This window comes from Geospiza fortis, unplaced genomic scaffold (assembly GCF_000277835.1).
Source record: "Geospiza fortis unplaced genomic scaffold, GeoFor_1.0 scaffold138, whole genome shotgun sequence".
Taxonomy (NCBI): Eukaryota; Metazoa; Chordata; class Aves; order Passeriformes; family Thraupidae; genus Geospiza; species Geospiza fortis.
The window spans coordinates 6,331,600-6,346,741 of record NW_005054307.1 but is presented as its reverse complement, the minus strand read 5'-3'; the positions used below and the strand labels follow the sequence as shown (position 1 = coordinate 6,346,741).

The 15,142-nt window shown below is 40.4% G+C and overlaps 1 protein-coding gene across 1 annotated transcript in view; it reads left to right on the top strand.

Moving 5' to 3' along the window:
- Positions 1 to 15,142, top strand: part of LOC102043453 (probable acyl-CoA dehydrogenase 6) — a 30,788-nt gene that overhangs the window by 13,859 nt on the left and 1,787 nt on the right. Inside the window, exons 5-7 of the mRNA XM_031066806.1 lie at positions 2,686 to 2,859; positions 8,832 to 8,993; positions 9,117 to 9,267. Coding sequence (XP_030922666.1) covers positions 2,686 to 2,859; positions 8,832 to 8,993; positions 9,117 to 9,267 — 487 coding nt within the window. The remainder of the gene's footprint in view (positions 1 to 2,685; positions 2,860 to 8,831; positions 8,994 to 9,116; positions 9,268 to 15,142) is intronic.

Below are 15,142 nucleotides of genomic sequence, written 5' to 3'. Positions count from 1 at the left end.
TGTTTCTTAGATTGCAATTTAAAATGTGTCTGTTTCCATTTGTAATGGCACTAAATGGTGTCAGGAGAGAGCAACTGCCTTTTTCTCAAGATAGAATACAGGAAATAAAAGAGATTGTCAGAAGGCTGGAGGAATGGGAGAAAATGAAAAATCAAAGATGCTTGGGAAGAACTGCCCAGGCAGAGAAATAGCAGTCCATCTCAGTGATACTGGTGTAAGTAGCTCAAAATGGCTCTGTTACAGTGATTCTAGTAAGTCATGTGCTTGGCGTTGTTAAATTCAGATTTGTTAGTTATTGCATGTAATTTATTTAATACAGATGAACTCCAGGACTTACCTGGGACAGTAATTTCTACTGCTGCTGGTAATTTCTCATTTTTAGTACCCCTTAGGAAGAGAAGAAAGATAATTACATGAAGGGAGATTTTGATGCCCCCACAGTGGCCAAAGAGATGATTATGTACGATTGTCTTCTACAGTGTAAAGCATGTGCTAGCCTCAGAAGGGGCATCCCATGAGACTGATGCAGCTTGGTGAGAACCATGAATTAAGAGCAACTGAAACTGATAGGGCATGACAAAGGGGGATGCTGCTGGACCCAGGAAAATTGAACCACAACCCAATCTGGAAGAATTACAGATAGAAATCATCAGCACATTTAGCTCACTAACCAAGCCTGTAAGAGCTTTCTTCAGTAGTATTTGCTGTATGTGGATCTGGGAAGTAAACAACAGGAATAATTTAGCAATGTAATAATGAACTGGCAGCAGTTGTGCTTTCTTGAGGACAGTCCTTTTAAACCACCCACTAACAAGAGCAGTAAGTGCATCTTCATATGGGTGAGGAGCAGTGATTACATAAAGCCGGTTGGCTTTAGACCATACATGATCTCTGCAATTCTCACAGAAACCAAATAGCAGTATTCCAATGGGAAACAATGTTCCTGATTTCATCTGGACTTCTAAATTGCTCAGTGTGTGGTTATTTAGCTATGTTTTTAATATGGAAACAAACCACAAATGATTTTTTGGCTGACTGAGTACAAATTACTGGATAATTTTCAATTCAAAAGTCAAGAAATTTATGCAGCTGTTCTGATTTTACTCCTGCATTGATCATATATCAAAGCAAGTCTTCCTAATACATAATCTGTTTACAGCTTGGTTGGTGGAGAAAAAATCTTGAGTGGAACTTGTGGAAGTCTATGTGAACATTGTTCTCAGAGAAGTCTTGGCATTTGTAAATAATGTCAGTATTTCATCTCTGTGAAGAGTTGAAAATTTCCATAATCTTATTTTGTGCAGCCAGAGAGAGTAAATTTGAAGGAAATGACTGCCAACCTCTTCTGCCAAAAAACCAAAGTAATTTTCATATGTCTGAAGGCCTCCTTTGAGTAAAGGATGAGATGTCTGTATTAGTTCGGAAGGAGATGTTGTCTGAAAGCTGTGAAGAACAGCAAGATACGAACAAGTACAGAGGGACCAGAACAATCTGTGTGGTGACCAACCAGCTTCTACTGAGCCATGCCAGAGAGTAGCAGAGGGCTGAAGACGAATAAAGAGGAAAATAACAACAGAATACCTTCTCATCACAAAGCTGGTTGGAATAACATGGACATGAGTAGTAAAAAGCTTTGGTTTTCTGGCAAATATACATATGCTGAGTTGGAGGACTGTTTTGCTACACATACAGACTTGTCAGATGTAATTAACGTGTTATGCACAAATCCTTATGCCTAGTTGTTGTCCTCCTTTTGCTTTTGAAACATTCTTGACTTTCACCCGGAATATCTGGATTAGCTCCAGATCAACAGGGAGATAAAAGCTGAAGACAGTAGAAATGCCACGGGAAAACAGTGGGTGCCTGTTAAACTCTCGTGGCACAGGGGTAAGCCATGCTTGCATCCAAACAACAGCAGGGAAGAACTTGCAGCTATGAAAAAACAAACAATGGGAAGGAGTCCTGCCTGGGCTGATGAGGTAGCTGAACCCTCATGTGGCCAGACCTGAATGAACCAGGTTCTTCTTCAACAGAGCAATGCATGTGGGGTCAGAGTCAGTGCTGTGTAGAGAGTCTGTGGGGAAGCAAACCCTCCTCACAAACATATACACATGAAAACTGAGAGTGATCACTGTACCAGAAAAAATGAGCATAGGCTAGGAAGGGGAGGATAAATGAAGAAGAGAGGGAAGGAAAAGGATTTCCAGGAGGAGAAATACTCCTAGCTGCAGCTTAAAATGTAGCTCTGTTTTTGTCCTTACTGAATATTTGTGTACTGTTTCATAGCAGTGCAGGCACTCGGCAAATATTGCCAAATTGAATTTCAGCATTTTATTGTAATGCTAGATAAAAATCAAATATAAACAAATAAAATTGCATTGTTTGAGGACCTGTGTGGAGTAAGATTATTAAAACTAGTAAATACTTATTATTTGGGGATATAATGAAAAGTGGGGTTTTTACATTTAAAGTTTCTGATTTGGTGGTTTAATAAAGTGGAAAAACCTTTTAAAATAGGATCTGGGCCATTTCACTCCAGAATACTGTTATGTTTTTCCTGAAGGTAGGTTGCACTGTTGTCTTGGAACGTACATTCACATCTGCAGACTTTTCCTTCTGAAAACATTGTATTTGTTCATAGTGCTTCTATTTTTTGTGGTCTTTCTCATACACCTTTCTCTTCAGGCATTCATGTTGCTAAAAAGATAGACAAACTGGGCATGAGGTCATCAGACACAGCTCAGATCTTTTTTGAAGATGTAAGGGTCCCCTGCAAGAACCTCATCGGTGAGGAAGGAAACGGTTTTACATACCAGATGTTGCAATTCCAAGAAGAGCGGCTGTGGGGAGTAGCCAGTGGTAAGTCATCATTCGTGCTTCTGTAGGGACACAGTGATCACTCTTTGCATGACTAACAGCACTTTTCTTTTCTTGTAAGTTGCAATGATCTTTTAGTATCTGTTTTTGAAATCCGTCATAGCCTGGATACAGACGACATTCCCTTTCTGTAGAAAAATTCCTTTTTCTGTGCAAAAACCTGAAGCAGAATATATTTTGTGGGCCATTGCAGAGGCTCTTTTTTCCCTTGTTTCTTTTTCTTGTTGCTACTCTGCAAAGAAATTATGGCATCATGTTATGTCTATTACAAATATAGTGCAAAGGCTATCAAAATATCAGCATGAAATAGAAGGATAGTGACTTTTCCTGTAGTACAGTGCGTTATGATGCTGATCATGGATTTTAGAAAGTTAACTTATTGGCTGTGTAAAGTTAAGTGGCTCTTGCAGGATGTCAGAGCTTTGTTTTGCAAATCTGTTTTACCTCTGTACAATTTGGACATAAGTGGTACATTCCTTTCCCTGAAGTTATTTTGTCACAGAGTTTATGTTACTCAGAACTCAGGCTGTACTCAAATCTATGTAGTTGGGTTTTATGGATTGTGGATAGTCCAGGAAATCAGATCCAAGACTAGATTGTCTACTTTCAGCCTGCAAACTTTCTCCCTACACCTCAGTGTTTGATTCTTCAGGTTAAATATAATGTGGTTCACTGTAAGAAGATTGGTCCTCTTTAGATTCCAGGGTTGTCTAAATAATGTCACTGTATTCATGCTCCTGTGCATTCCCTGTCTGTCACTGTCTGTGTGTGGCTGGGAAATTAAGCATTCTAAGAAGTGGTGTTTTGATTCAGTGAACAAATAAAAAAAGCACTCACTACTTTGGGTTCATCACAGACCAAATATTTTGGAGTTCAAATGCCTTTAAAAAAAAAACTCGTTTATTGAACTAAAGTTCTTAGTTCAGCCTGGGATAAATAGTACATGTGAGAGTAGTTTTAGCAAAGGACGGGAGGTTACACTTGCCAAGGATGTCACTGCAGACTCAGGCAAGCAGGAGTTGTGATCCTACCACTGCTTCTGCTTTAATTGAGATGTATACAGACTACAAGGATGTGCATTGTGCATTTCTATGCTCAGTTTGAAGTCTAAATTAAACAAACCATGAGAAGCTCTGGGCTGCAGTGAGACTCCCCAGGCAGCATTAGTCATGCCCCAGGCAAAAGTGACGCGCACTGACCACATCAATACACAAAGCCTGGCAGGTTAGATCACTCCTGCTAAAACCACGGGCAGCTTGGTACTGTCCAGTCTTGCACAACTGCCTGGCTGTCACTGTGCTCTGCCAGGAACTGGAACACCAGGTTTCAATTCCTTTTTTTGTCCAAAACAACGCAGCAGGAGCAGGTGAACCCTTGTCCTGGATGAGCAGCCTGGGAAGGGCTTCTCTCCTTGCCTGCTATGGCCAGGCAAGGGCCAGCAGGGAGGAAGAGTCTGGGAGCTCACCAAGGAGAGGGAGCTGCCTTCTGCAGTGGCTACTGTGTAAAACTTGCTGGACACCTTGGGTTTGCTTTGTTTCAATTATCTGATATAAAATACATAAAAGCATTGGCAGCAGGGACAAGACCCATGGTTTGGGCCAAGCTGCAAACTTCAGAGATCACCAATTATGGTAAACAAGAAAAAGAGTAACCAGTGTTCAGAAGGGAGCCCAGTACTCAATGGGTGCAGTTTGTTGTGTCTAGAGGTGTTAACTTCCTGTCCTGAAAATAGTTTCACATACATTCAACCATGACTGCTCAGGTGAAGGCTCAGATGCGTGAAACTATTTAAGTGCCTTTAAGTGCCTTAGGTCTGCATGTTTAATCCTGGTCTTCACTTCTGCCCCTCAGTAGGACATTTCTGTTCCTTCCCAGTTCATGACTGTGGCATTGAAAATCATCAGTCTACTTTTAAATGCTTTAGGGACCAGTCCTGGGATCCTCACTTTCACTGCTTCCTTTAACTTGGAAAAGGCAGTTGACTTGTCTGTTTTTCCTTTCTGGGTGTTATTTTGTTGTGTTTGGGGTTCTTTGTTCTGTTTCTCTTTGTTTGGTGGGGGGTTTATGTATTTTTAATTTCAAGTATCACATGCTCTACACTTCTTTTTTGTTTATTAATTATCTTCTTTGTGGCCAGTATCTTTCTTCACTTGTTTTTTTTTTTTTTTTTCTTTTAAAATCTATTTTCAGTCAAACAGGTTTAAAATACAAATGGAAAACTAGCTTCCTGGAATTGCAAAATTTGCTCCCAGGTGTGGTCTCTTCTTCTGAGTGACACATCATCAAAGGCAATGGTCAAATTCACTGTGTTTCTTGCTTCACTGAAAGAAAAAAGTGCCACAAGTCTCCCGTGTTGTGACACTTGGTAAACACTGTCTGTTTGAGGGCCTGTTGCACTGATCACAGGAAAAGAATGTTGCTATGGCAAAAAAAGCAAACAGTTGTCTTGTGAATTGCTTAACTCAGAGACAAAGAGGGAGTTCAGAGTGCATGTGAGAGCAGAATGACACTTTTCTAATGAATTCTATTTGCTCCTGCAACTTCAGTTTTATGAGCACCATTGAGTCATGGCCAGTAAGCAGGATGACAGATCCTTTTGCATGGGCAACATACATCCTTAAGAATCAGATTGCTCAGCTTAGAGCTCACTGTACATTTCATTAGAGAATGATCAGCCACAACCTAGGAAAAACATATTAGTTTCATTTTCTTTTGAGAGGAAACACAGCAGAAGACAAAGTGTCTTTACAGTGACCAGAAATTTTAAGTGGAATTATATAAGTTGGATGGAGATACAAGGAAAATATTATTCTGCATTGACAACTTCAAGTGCTTTCACAATTCTCAGCTGTGTGGTAGGCCACGCATTCCTTAGGCTGCCCTAGGGTGACATTTCTTGCATGTGTTGTCAGTTGAAACCCATGGGGCTAAGTTTGTCTGAGGATGTGGGGAACATTGTATAAGAAAAGGAAACAAATACACAGAAAAAGAGGGGTGTTCCCTATTATGAATGGCGTTTCTCTGAATTCGTATGACTGGGAAAATGTTGTGCACTGTTATGTTGTTGAACATGGCTATTGGCTGTCATGGTATTTATGATGTGCTGCATTTTGGTGCTGTTTGCTACACAGCCAGGCTTTGCCATGTTAGAGCTGTGCTCAGAGCACTGAGTACCTGTCATCAGCATCACAGAATGGTTTGGGAAGGAACCTTTAAAGTTCATCACGTCCAACCCCTCCACCGTGGGCAGAGACACCTTTCATTAAACCAGGTTGCTCAAAGCCCATCCGTCCTGGCCTTGAACATGTCCAGGGAATGGATATGTCTTGGGGCACCCACAACTTCTCTGGGCAACATGTTCCAGTATCTCACCAGTCTCATAAGACATTTCTTAGAATCGTAAAATGATAGAATGGTTTGGGTTGGAAGGGACCCTAAAGATCATGTAGTTCCAGTTCCAAAACATTCTTCCTTTTGTTCAATCTAAATCTACATTCTTTAAATTTGAAACCAGTCCCCCTTGTCCTGATACTACAGGGTCTGGTAAAAACTCTATCCCCATCTTTCTTATAAGCTCCCTTTATATATCAAAAGGCTGCAGTAAGGCCTCCCCAGAGCCTGCACTACTCCATGCTGAACAACTCCAACACTCTTAGCCTGTCCTCATGGGAGAGGTGCTCCAGCCTTTTACTCTTCTTCAGGACCCTCCTCTGGACCTGCTGCAACAGATCAATGGCTGTTTTGTATTGTGGGCTCCAGAGCTGGAAGCAGTACTCCAGATGGGGTCTCAGGAGAACAGAGTAGAGGGAGACAATCACGACCCTTGACCTGATGGCCTCTTTTGAAGCAGCCCAGGACAGTGCTTAGATTTCCTCTGTTTGTTTCTGTGTGCAAATGACAGTTCCTGGAATAAGAAGGGCAGTAATGGCAGCAGGATGGATCCGCAGGGGCAGGAAGGAGACAGTGTATTGGAGAGGTGGACACTGTAAGAGCAGTTTTCCCAGAACCCCAGTCTGAGCCATAATGTGTGGTGACAGCCTGAGGAGAGTTTGACCAAAGTCCCTTCATGATCTTTAGACCTTTTGCAAGCAGGACCTGAACAGTTTCTGTCCTGTTTCTTCCCACCTGATCTTGCTCCTGCCTCCTCTTTGCTGTTTCCTCTCTCTTTTTCCCTGGTGCTGGATGCTGAGAACCACACAAGCTGTGCTGGAGCACCTTGCACCAACAGACCAACACAAGATGAATGCCTTGTCTTTATTCCTTCCACCTCCCTTCTGCTCTCCTAGCACTGGCATGTACCCAGCGGCTCAGACTGCACTGTATTCTTCCCAGATTTCAGTCGGAGGGAAAGGGACAAGTGGTGCCTGGATACTCCTTGCTCTTTCCTTACATTTTTCAAGCTGGAGACCATAGACATACAAGTGAAAAAGCTGTTGATGTTACACATGCTACAGTGTTGTGTGATATTGTCCTTTGGAAGGACAGTATTTCTATTCAAGAGATGTTCCTGAAAACAGAATTTTATTTTCCTGTCCAGAAAGCCAGCATTTGGGTGACAATGTAGTGTGTTAACACAGAAGAAATGAGGGCATTACTGTATTTGCTCTTCTGAAAAATAAGCATTGCAGTTAGTTGTATGAGAAAGGAGGGGAAAATATTTAGGTAATGAGAAAAACTGATCACCCTATGGAATGTGGAGACATGATGTGAAAAATGGTGCTCTGTGGAAGTGATGGTGAATGATCATGGCAGGGGGAATTGGTGGGATGCAGAGTCTACACAGGACAGCAGTACAGAGATGAAATTTAAATAGCAGTGGTCTTGAAAACAAAGCAAAAAGATATTCACATGATAGTCCCTTGCAGGAGCACACCAGGCTCCTGCAAGGGACTGTCATGTGAGTAACTCACAGTTAGGAAAAGGGATTTCCCACTAGTCCAGGGTTTGAGTTTATTTTGCATTTTACATTCAGAGTTTTGTGGTTTAGACTTTAAATGCAAATGGATGTGGATATGCATATTTTGAAAAGAGAAAATGGGACCCTTCTCATACAGATAGATTTGTGAAATCATGCCCTGCTGCTTGTCACAGTAACATGAGTCCATATTTGCCAAACAAAATTCTCCACACATTCTGTATCTGCTGTTATCCCAGCTACACTGCAAGGGACTAATAGCTTAGTCATACACTTCAAGGCTGGTTTGCATTGGAAGAGAAACTTTTCCCTTTTTTTCTTGTTTAAAATGAGATTGCACAAAAAGCAGCAGCAAACTAGCTCTGCTTTAAAGCATCGTCTGCTGCCTCTCTCACCTGTTTTACAGCAGTATCCTATTTTCATGCTGTTTCCATTAGGAGAAATATTTAATGGTTTTTTTTAAGTGGGTATGAATTTTTCTTCTCTATGCTGGGATCACAGAGCACAGATGTAATAAGCAGTCTATTTGTGTTTCTTGATCTCAGACTAGGTTTCTGTCTTTTCCCTCAAGGCTTCCTTCAATTTACATTTCTGCAACCTTCCTCACTACAAGCACACTACACTGTCTGCCTTCAGATTTTTTTTCCAGGATTTAACAAACCTTCAGGACACAGGTAGCATGTAAAATAGGAGTTGCCACAAGCTTTTGCTAGGGCCCTAAATGAGACACTAAGCATAAAGTTTATCTCATCACGTTGGTACTGCTTTTTATGACTCTCCCTCTTTCCTACCCACTTCTCTTCCCTCTCTTCCAGGTTTTGGCAGTTTAGGGCTCAAGTGAGATAGGTGTCTTCAAGGTACAAGGAAGTACCAGACTCTTCTCAGAATTGAAGCTTCACCCCAAACTGAGTGTACAGAACAATTTCCTTTTAAAAACCTAATGTGTTGGTTGTACAATGTGAATAAACCTTCTCTTTCACCAAGAAGCTCAACAGATCTGGCTAAAACGATGCCTTGTTCTGTGCTTTGTTTCTTCCAGCCCTGACACTAATGGAAACTGTTATACAAGAAACTATTGACTACACACGGCAGCGGAAGGTGTTTGGCCGGCCTGTCCTGCACAACCAAACCGTGCACTTCTGCCTGGCCGAGCTGGCAGCCGAAGTGGAGCTCCTGCGCTCGCTGCTGCACCGCGCCGTGGGTGAGCTCCCACATCTGCTTCCCAGATGTGCTTCTCTTTGTGCAAAGAACCTTGTCAGGCTAAAGGAACATGGGGAGGTGACTTCCAGAGTGACTGACTTTTTATGCCTTCTTTTTTTATTAGCTCTCTATGTAGAAGGCAACGATGTGACAAAATTTGCCTCCATGGCTAAGCTAAAGATGGGTCGTCTGACCCGTGAAGTGACTGATAGCTGTCTCCAGTTTTGGGGAGGAATGGGATTCACCAGTGAAGTTTTCGTGAGCAGGTGTTACAGGTAAGAGAGTGATGAAAATACAAAGTGGTTTTAACTGAAATTTAGCCTCCTGTTAAACAATCACCTACTTGAAAGGAGCAGCAGCTTCTCACCAGTGTGAATGGTCTTGTTCCACTTCATAGCATGTCACTGAAGTGGGTTGTGGATGCAAGGACACCCAGTGCAATTAACTTTGAGTAGACAGGTGTCGAAACTTACCTATTCTGTTGCCAAATATTGGCTTTGCATTAAAGTTGTGAAGTTTGAACTGCCCACAGGTTAGCTTAAATGTCAAATGAAAGAGGAAAACTCAGTATTTTGCCTGATGGTCCTCTGGTATCTGTCACAGAGTAGAAAAAAAGGTGGGAAAATTGGGACCTACCAATCAGTGACTTTTTTCTCTTTTCTTTTTGTTTGCTTGTAATCTTGATTACAAGAACTGAAATAAAACCAGAAACTTTCTTCTAAAAAGAATGAAAATCAGCTTTATCTTTTTCCCCAGATATGTGTGAAGCTGGAGTTCCCCACTTGGCTTCTGCAGTAGCCTGTTCTGATAGCAGTCTCCACCCTTTTAGTCACACTGGATACCATGTAAGACATACAAGAGATGTAATTGCTTACAGAAGGTTGTTAGATCATTAAAATGGTCCAGAGGCCTTTTTGCACATTAATTGAGGTCCCTTCAGATTTTAGTCTCTATCTACTTAGAGCAAAATTCTCCTTAAGGAAACAGGTTTTTTTGATATCTGGCCTCAGTGTCCTATATTCTGTAGAAGGACCAAAATTGACCTTAGATTCTCTTGCAGTAACAGCTTTCTGTTCAGCCCTTACGTAGACAATACCTAATCCAAAGTTAGACAAATCAGTGGTTCAGTTAGTTGAAAGTTTTGGTAAATGTGTCTGTGTAAAGTGAGAGCAGAACACTTGAGAAAATCTGCAAAAAGCTTGTTTCTTCTTAGGTAGGTTGAGTTAATTTTTCTACTTTTAATAGCATTTTATGAACAATAATGTCATTGCAGTAAGTCAACAGATCCTCAATATTTTTTACAAGTGGACTCCTGAAATTTTCTTACAAAGGTACAGATTGCTTTATGATGGTGGCTTTAAGCCAGCTATCAATATGATGGTTTTCCTTAGTTATTTTTTTCACAGCCTTATTTTAACAAGTAATGGTCATTGGTGATAGAGATGTTAAGAACTACTGCAGTAGGCAATCTGAATAAAATGAATCCCTGTCCTTACAGCACTTACTGTACATTATGTAGTCTGGATAGATTAATGTGTACATGCTTTTACATAGTTTTGTTTAAGATTTCCTAGCCCAGTATAGTGCTAACTGTGAGCAGGGCTTTTCTGTGTGGATTCCAGAGTGATTTCCAAGTATAACAGCACAGTCACATTTTTCCTTAGAAGAAATCCAGAGTGTTTCCTGTTGGTGTATGCAGTCATCTGGCTAAAGAAATGTATCTTTCTACCTCTAAAACAAATACTCTTATAAATGAGGCTAAAGACATGGTGATATTTATACTCTGAAATTTTCTATGAATTAGTTAAATTCCACAATTGAGTAACCAAATGTCCAGGAAGAGACAAGGGGAGTTTTACCTAAATAAACAATTACACGTTCAAGATAGAATCTTGTTAATCTGTAACAATAAGCAAAGCAGCAACTTCCCTAAAGCCCTTCTTTTTACTACAGCAGTCTGAGTAACCATTCACGTCACTGTGATGTTTGTCCAGTAGCAGCAGTATCATTGCACAGCAGGACATCTAGTCCTAATGTTCAAACATTTTTGTAGCATAATCTTTATGAAGTTCCCAAAGAGATGTAGGTTAGTCTTCAACACTTCTGGCTGTTACTCACTCCTCAAAGAACATACAGTACAATGCATAGTTAGTGAAGAAGTCTCTGAGTTTTAGTTATTAGGGTCAGTTAGAGATCATAAACAGAAACAGCACAAAACTGCCAACTTATTTTATTGAGATCTGTCATTTAATCAGTAACATTTTAAACTTTGTAGAACAACTGGCATGTCTTAATTCCTATTCTCTAGAAAGCATGAAGAGAGGTGCTTCACCATGTAGGTGTCTATACTGGGTTGATTTTAGATATGTAAATGTCTCACTTGTACAGATTCTAATAAGAAGAATAGATTTAAAAAAAGAGAAAAGCTTAGAGCTCAAATATCGAAAGGTTTCATAGAAAAATACAAGACAATATAAACCCCATAAAGAATAGACTTTCCAAACTGTACCCTAGTAGCAGGATTCTGGAGAAGGAAAGCACTAGCCTGGAGTCATGCTTGTTTATTTTTCTCTTTGTCTGAAAGGCCTTAAAGACATCGCAACTTGGCAAAAATCTATTATTGAACAAAGCCATCATTTATATGAAAAAGCTCTCAAGGTTATGAGAGACTGAAGAAAGAAACCTTTTTGAATCAAGTTTATTGCAATTTTTCAGACTTCCTGAGTTTTAAAAAATTTCAGGTAGTGATCCATATATTTTAATAGTAATTATGTGCGCTTCAATTGTTATAGGAAGAACTTATGTGGTCTTAAAACAGCTTGATTTGTTGAGTTTATTTTAAATTCAGATTGTTATTAACTGCTAAACATCATGTCAAACTGTTTCCGGTTCTCAAAATTTTTTCTCCTATGGGCTGTGATGGGGGAGAATGCTATCATTTCTTTACTTGCTAAATTGTAAAAGACTCAAGAAAACAGTAGTGAAAAATATTGACCACTCATGTGAAATAGAAGTGTAAGTAGCATTGCAAATGCACAGCTGCAGAAGAAACACATTTTCATTTTACTCCTCAACTGTCATGTAGTTATTGCAATATGAAGGTCTATTTGTAATTGAGGATAGTGAAAAACCAAACTTCTGTATAATTTTAAGTGGATTTTTTTAATAAGTAATGTATTTCCATCTAGATTTTTTTCCTTCCCATATTTTAAAAGTTAGTTCAAATACTTCATTCAGTTTCATTTTTTATTTCATTGTTTATAGTCTTTCATTCTTTATAAAACATGTCTAGACTTGAGTGAGTCCAGACAACTGGGGGTTTTAATCAGCTTTTTTCGTTATAGTAATTTATAGTTGTACCAAACAAAATGAAACCTATCAATTTCTTCTGACAAAGACAATTTGCTTTGATGTCTATACCTAACTGCTGAGACAAAACTTAATACCAATTGCTGTCATCTGTGAAACAAAATCTGCAGTTTCCACCTTTTTCTGCAGAGGCTTTGAGACAGACGCCCGTCTACCTCTTTCTTTGACTTTTATGAGTACCTTGAGAAGGAATTTAGGAGATGAAGCACATGACATTTACCTTTAAGATAGCAAATCAAGGCAGGTTAACTGTAGAGTAATGACTTTAAAGTAGAGCTGTGTTCAACTCCCTGCTTTATGCTCAGAGCAGGCCAAGGTGATGCCCATTCCCTCATCTTGGCCTTCAGAATGTCCCTGAGAGGGAAGGAGCAGGGTCATGGGAACTGGCAGGCACAGCTGTGGGCTGTGCCAGCCTGGTCAGAGGCCTGCTGCACTGAGTGGCACCAGCTCAAATTATTCTGTCTAGAATAAAGCCTCCTTCAGATTCTGCTTAATTTGGACAGTCTATAGGCAATCTAGCTGAGTCTGAACATGGAAGAAGTCACAAAATATTAGGCTTGAGGGTTCATCAGTACCTTTTTTGGAGAAAATTCTTGCCAGTAGTAAAACCTTAAAATAGTTAAAACCTGAAACAGTGAGTTATGAGAAAAAAAGGGTAAAGGTTTTGTAATCAAGTGCAGTTTGTGCTGAAAAGAAGCAGTGTATAAATGGCCAGGGAAGCAGTGATACTCTGAGCCCCGCAAACCTTGGTAAGGTTTTTTACCAATGGCCTTCTAACTAGGGAAGCGGAGAGCAGCATCTCTGGGGGACTGCTGCCATAATGCCAGGCTATAATGGCATGGGAACCGAGGCCGTAAATCACCAAAACTCACTTTCTTCCCTGTCTGACTGGCAGTGATCATTGCCAGAAAAGGGGAAAAAAATTCTTAAGTTTATTTTGGCAGAAGTTTGAAGTTTCATGAAGACACCTGCATCACAGATAGTGCAGCAGGCTCCTCTCAGCTTGTTTGGGAACAGAAACAGCTTCAATCCAATTCCATATGGTTTTCCAGAGGAAAATGTAATGTAGAGCAGCTCCCACAGCAGGCTAAGCTTCTCAGCTGTAGGTAATAAATGGTACTGGAAGGCACAACTGCAAGCATGATCACATTTTACCAGCTGGAAGCTACAGACAGGTTTAGTGTGCCATGAGCTGCATACAGCACATTACAAGATCTAACAGTTTGCTTGTGCTATGAATGGGTGCGTGTCCCTGCTTTATGGCTGGGGAATTCCCACACAAGGGAGAGCTCAGACTGGGATAAGACCGGCCCTGATTTTCAGGAAAACTGGGACCAGAAGTTTTAGGGGCAGGGTAGTAGACATGGCCCAAATGTCACTCAGGGTGCAGAGGGGTCAACACCAGCCAAGAGAGGAATGTTAAACTGCAGACTATTTTAGATTACATTATTCAGAAATACATTTTCAGGCTGTAAATTACAGGGTTCCTAATCATTAGAACAACTTTGTTATCTCATAACCTTCAAATTAGGGTAGTCCAAGATGAAAGGGAGCTCGGTTTTTCTCCTTCAAGCAGTGCTTGACACATTTCTGAAGGCTGTATGACATGGCCTCTATGGAAGTGGGAAACATTATTTGACAATGTGGAGGGCTTTTTTTTTCCTGTTGGTACCTAACTAGACATTATTAATCACCTAGGTTGAGTTTGGTGGGTGGGAATGGTGCCTCACCCTCCCTCTTAAGTGCAGTTTTTTAACTTGACATTGAAGATTTTTTTGCTTTTATTCATTAAAACATGGATTAATTTTTACCATTTATCTCTCTTGATTTGGTTGAGTGAAGTCTTATAATCTACAGTGAGTATTTCAGACACATGGGATTTCCTGAATGTAAGGAAACACTTCACAGGGAATATTTTAGAGGGATAGAACACAATAGTTGGATTTCTCTCCTTCCTCAGGTTAACTGCCACTCTACAGCATTCAATGACGTTCAATAAGTAGCTAGAGGTTTGGTCCCTCAAAATGACACCTTTAAAAACTGCCTGGTGTGCTGCAGGCTGGTTCCTCATGGTCCTTGGTCAGGGGGAAGCCACCCCAGGTTGATGCTCACCTCAGCAGGGCTGCAGCTAGTTCAAGATGTGCTGCTCTGTCATGTGGCAACAAAACCGTGATGCAGAAATCAAAAGCAAAATGTTACTGTGCCAGATCAAAAATCTTTACAGCAGTGGCCCAACAGTGTCCCTTACAAAAGCAATCAAATTCCAATATTTATATATATTGAAATACTTATATGCTGTATTAATGATGCATTCTTGATATAAGAAAAACTATCAAGCCATAAGCATACATTAAATAACTGATAGAGAAGCTGACTTCACCATGTGCTCTTTCCCAGCTTCCTTACAGAGTTTCTGGCAGGATAGTTAATCCCATGGTTTCAGCTTCTCATGATGAAAGCAAGTTTCTTTCCCAGAAGAGGGCTGCTGGATTAAAATAATTTGTGTCTTTTGTCACCTTAATCCACTTAAATTAGGGGGAAACCTTCTGCCTTGTCTCCCCAGAGGAGAGATCAGCATTAGTCACCTGGCTGTAGATTCTGTAAGAAATATTCCTTATCTCACCCATACAGACAAAAATATAATTATCAGCAAATCTGTAAAGATATAGACAAGCGCAAAACATATGAAAGGTGTTCTGGTTTTTTGAGATGTGTCTTTATACTTGACAGCCTGACTTGTCTGTCACACACACCACCAAAGCCAGATCTTACCACTGCCTA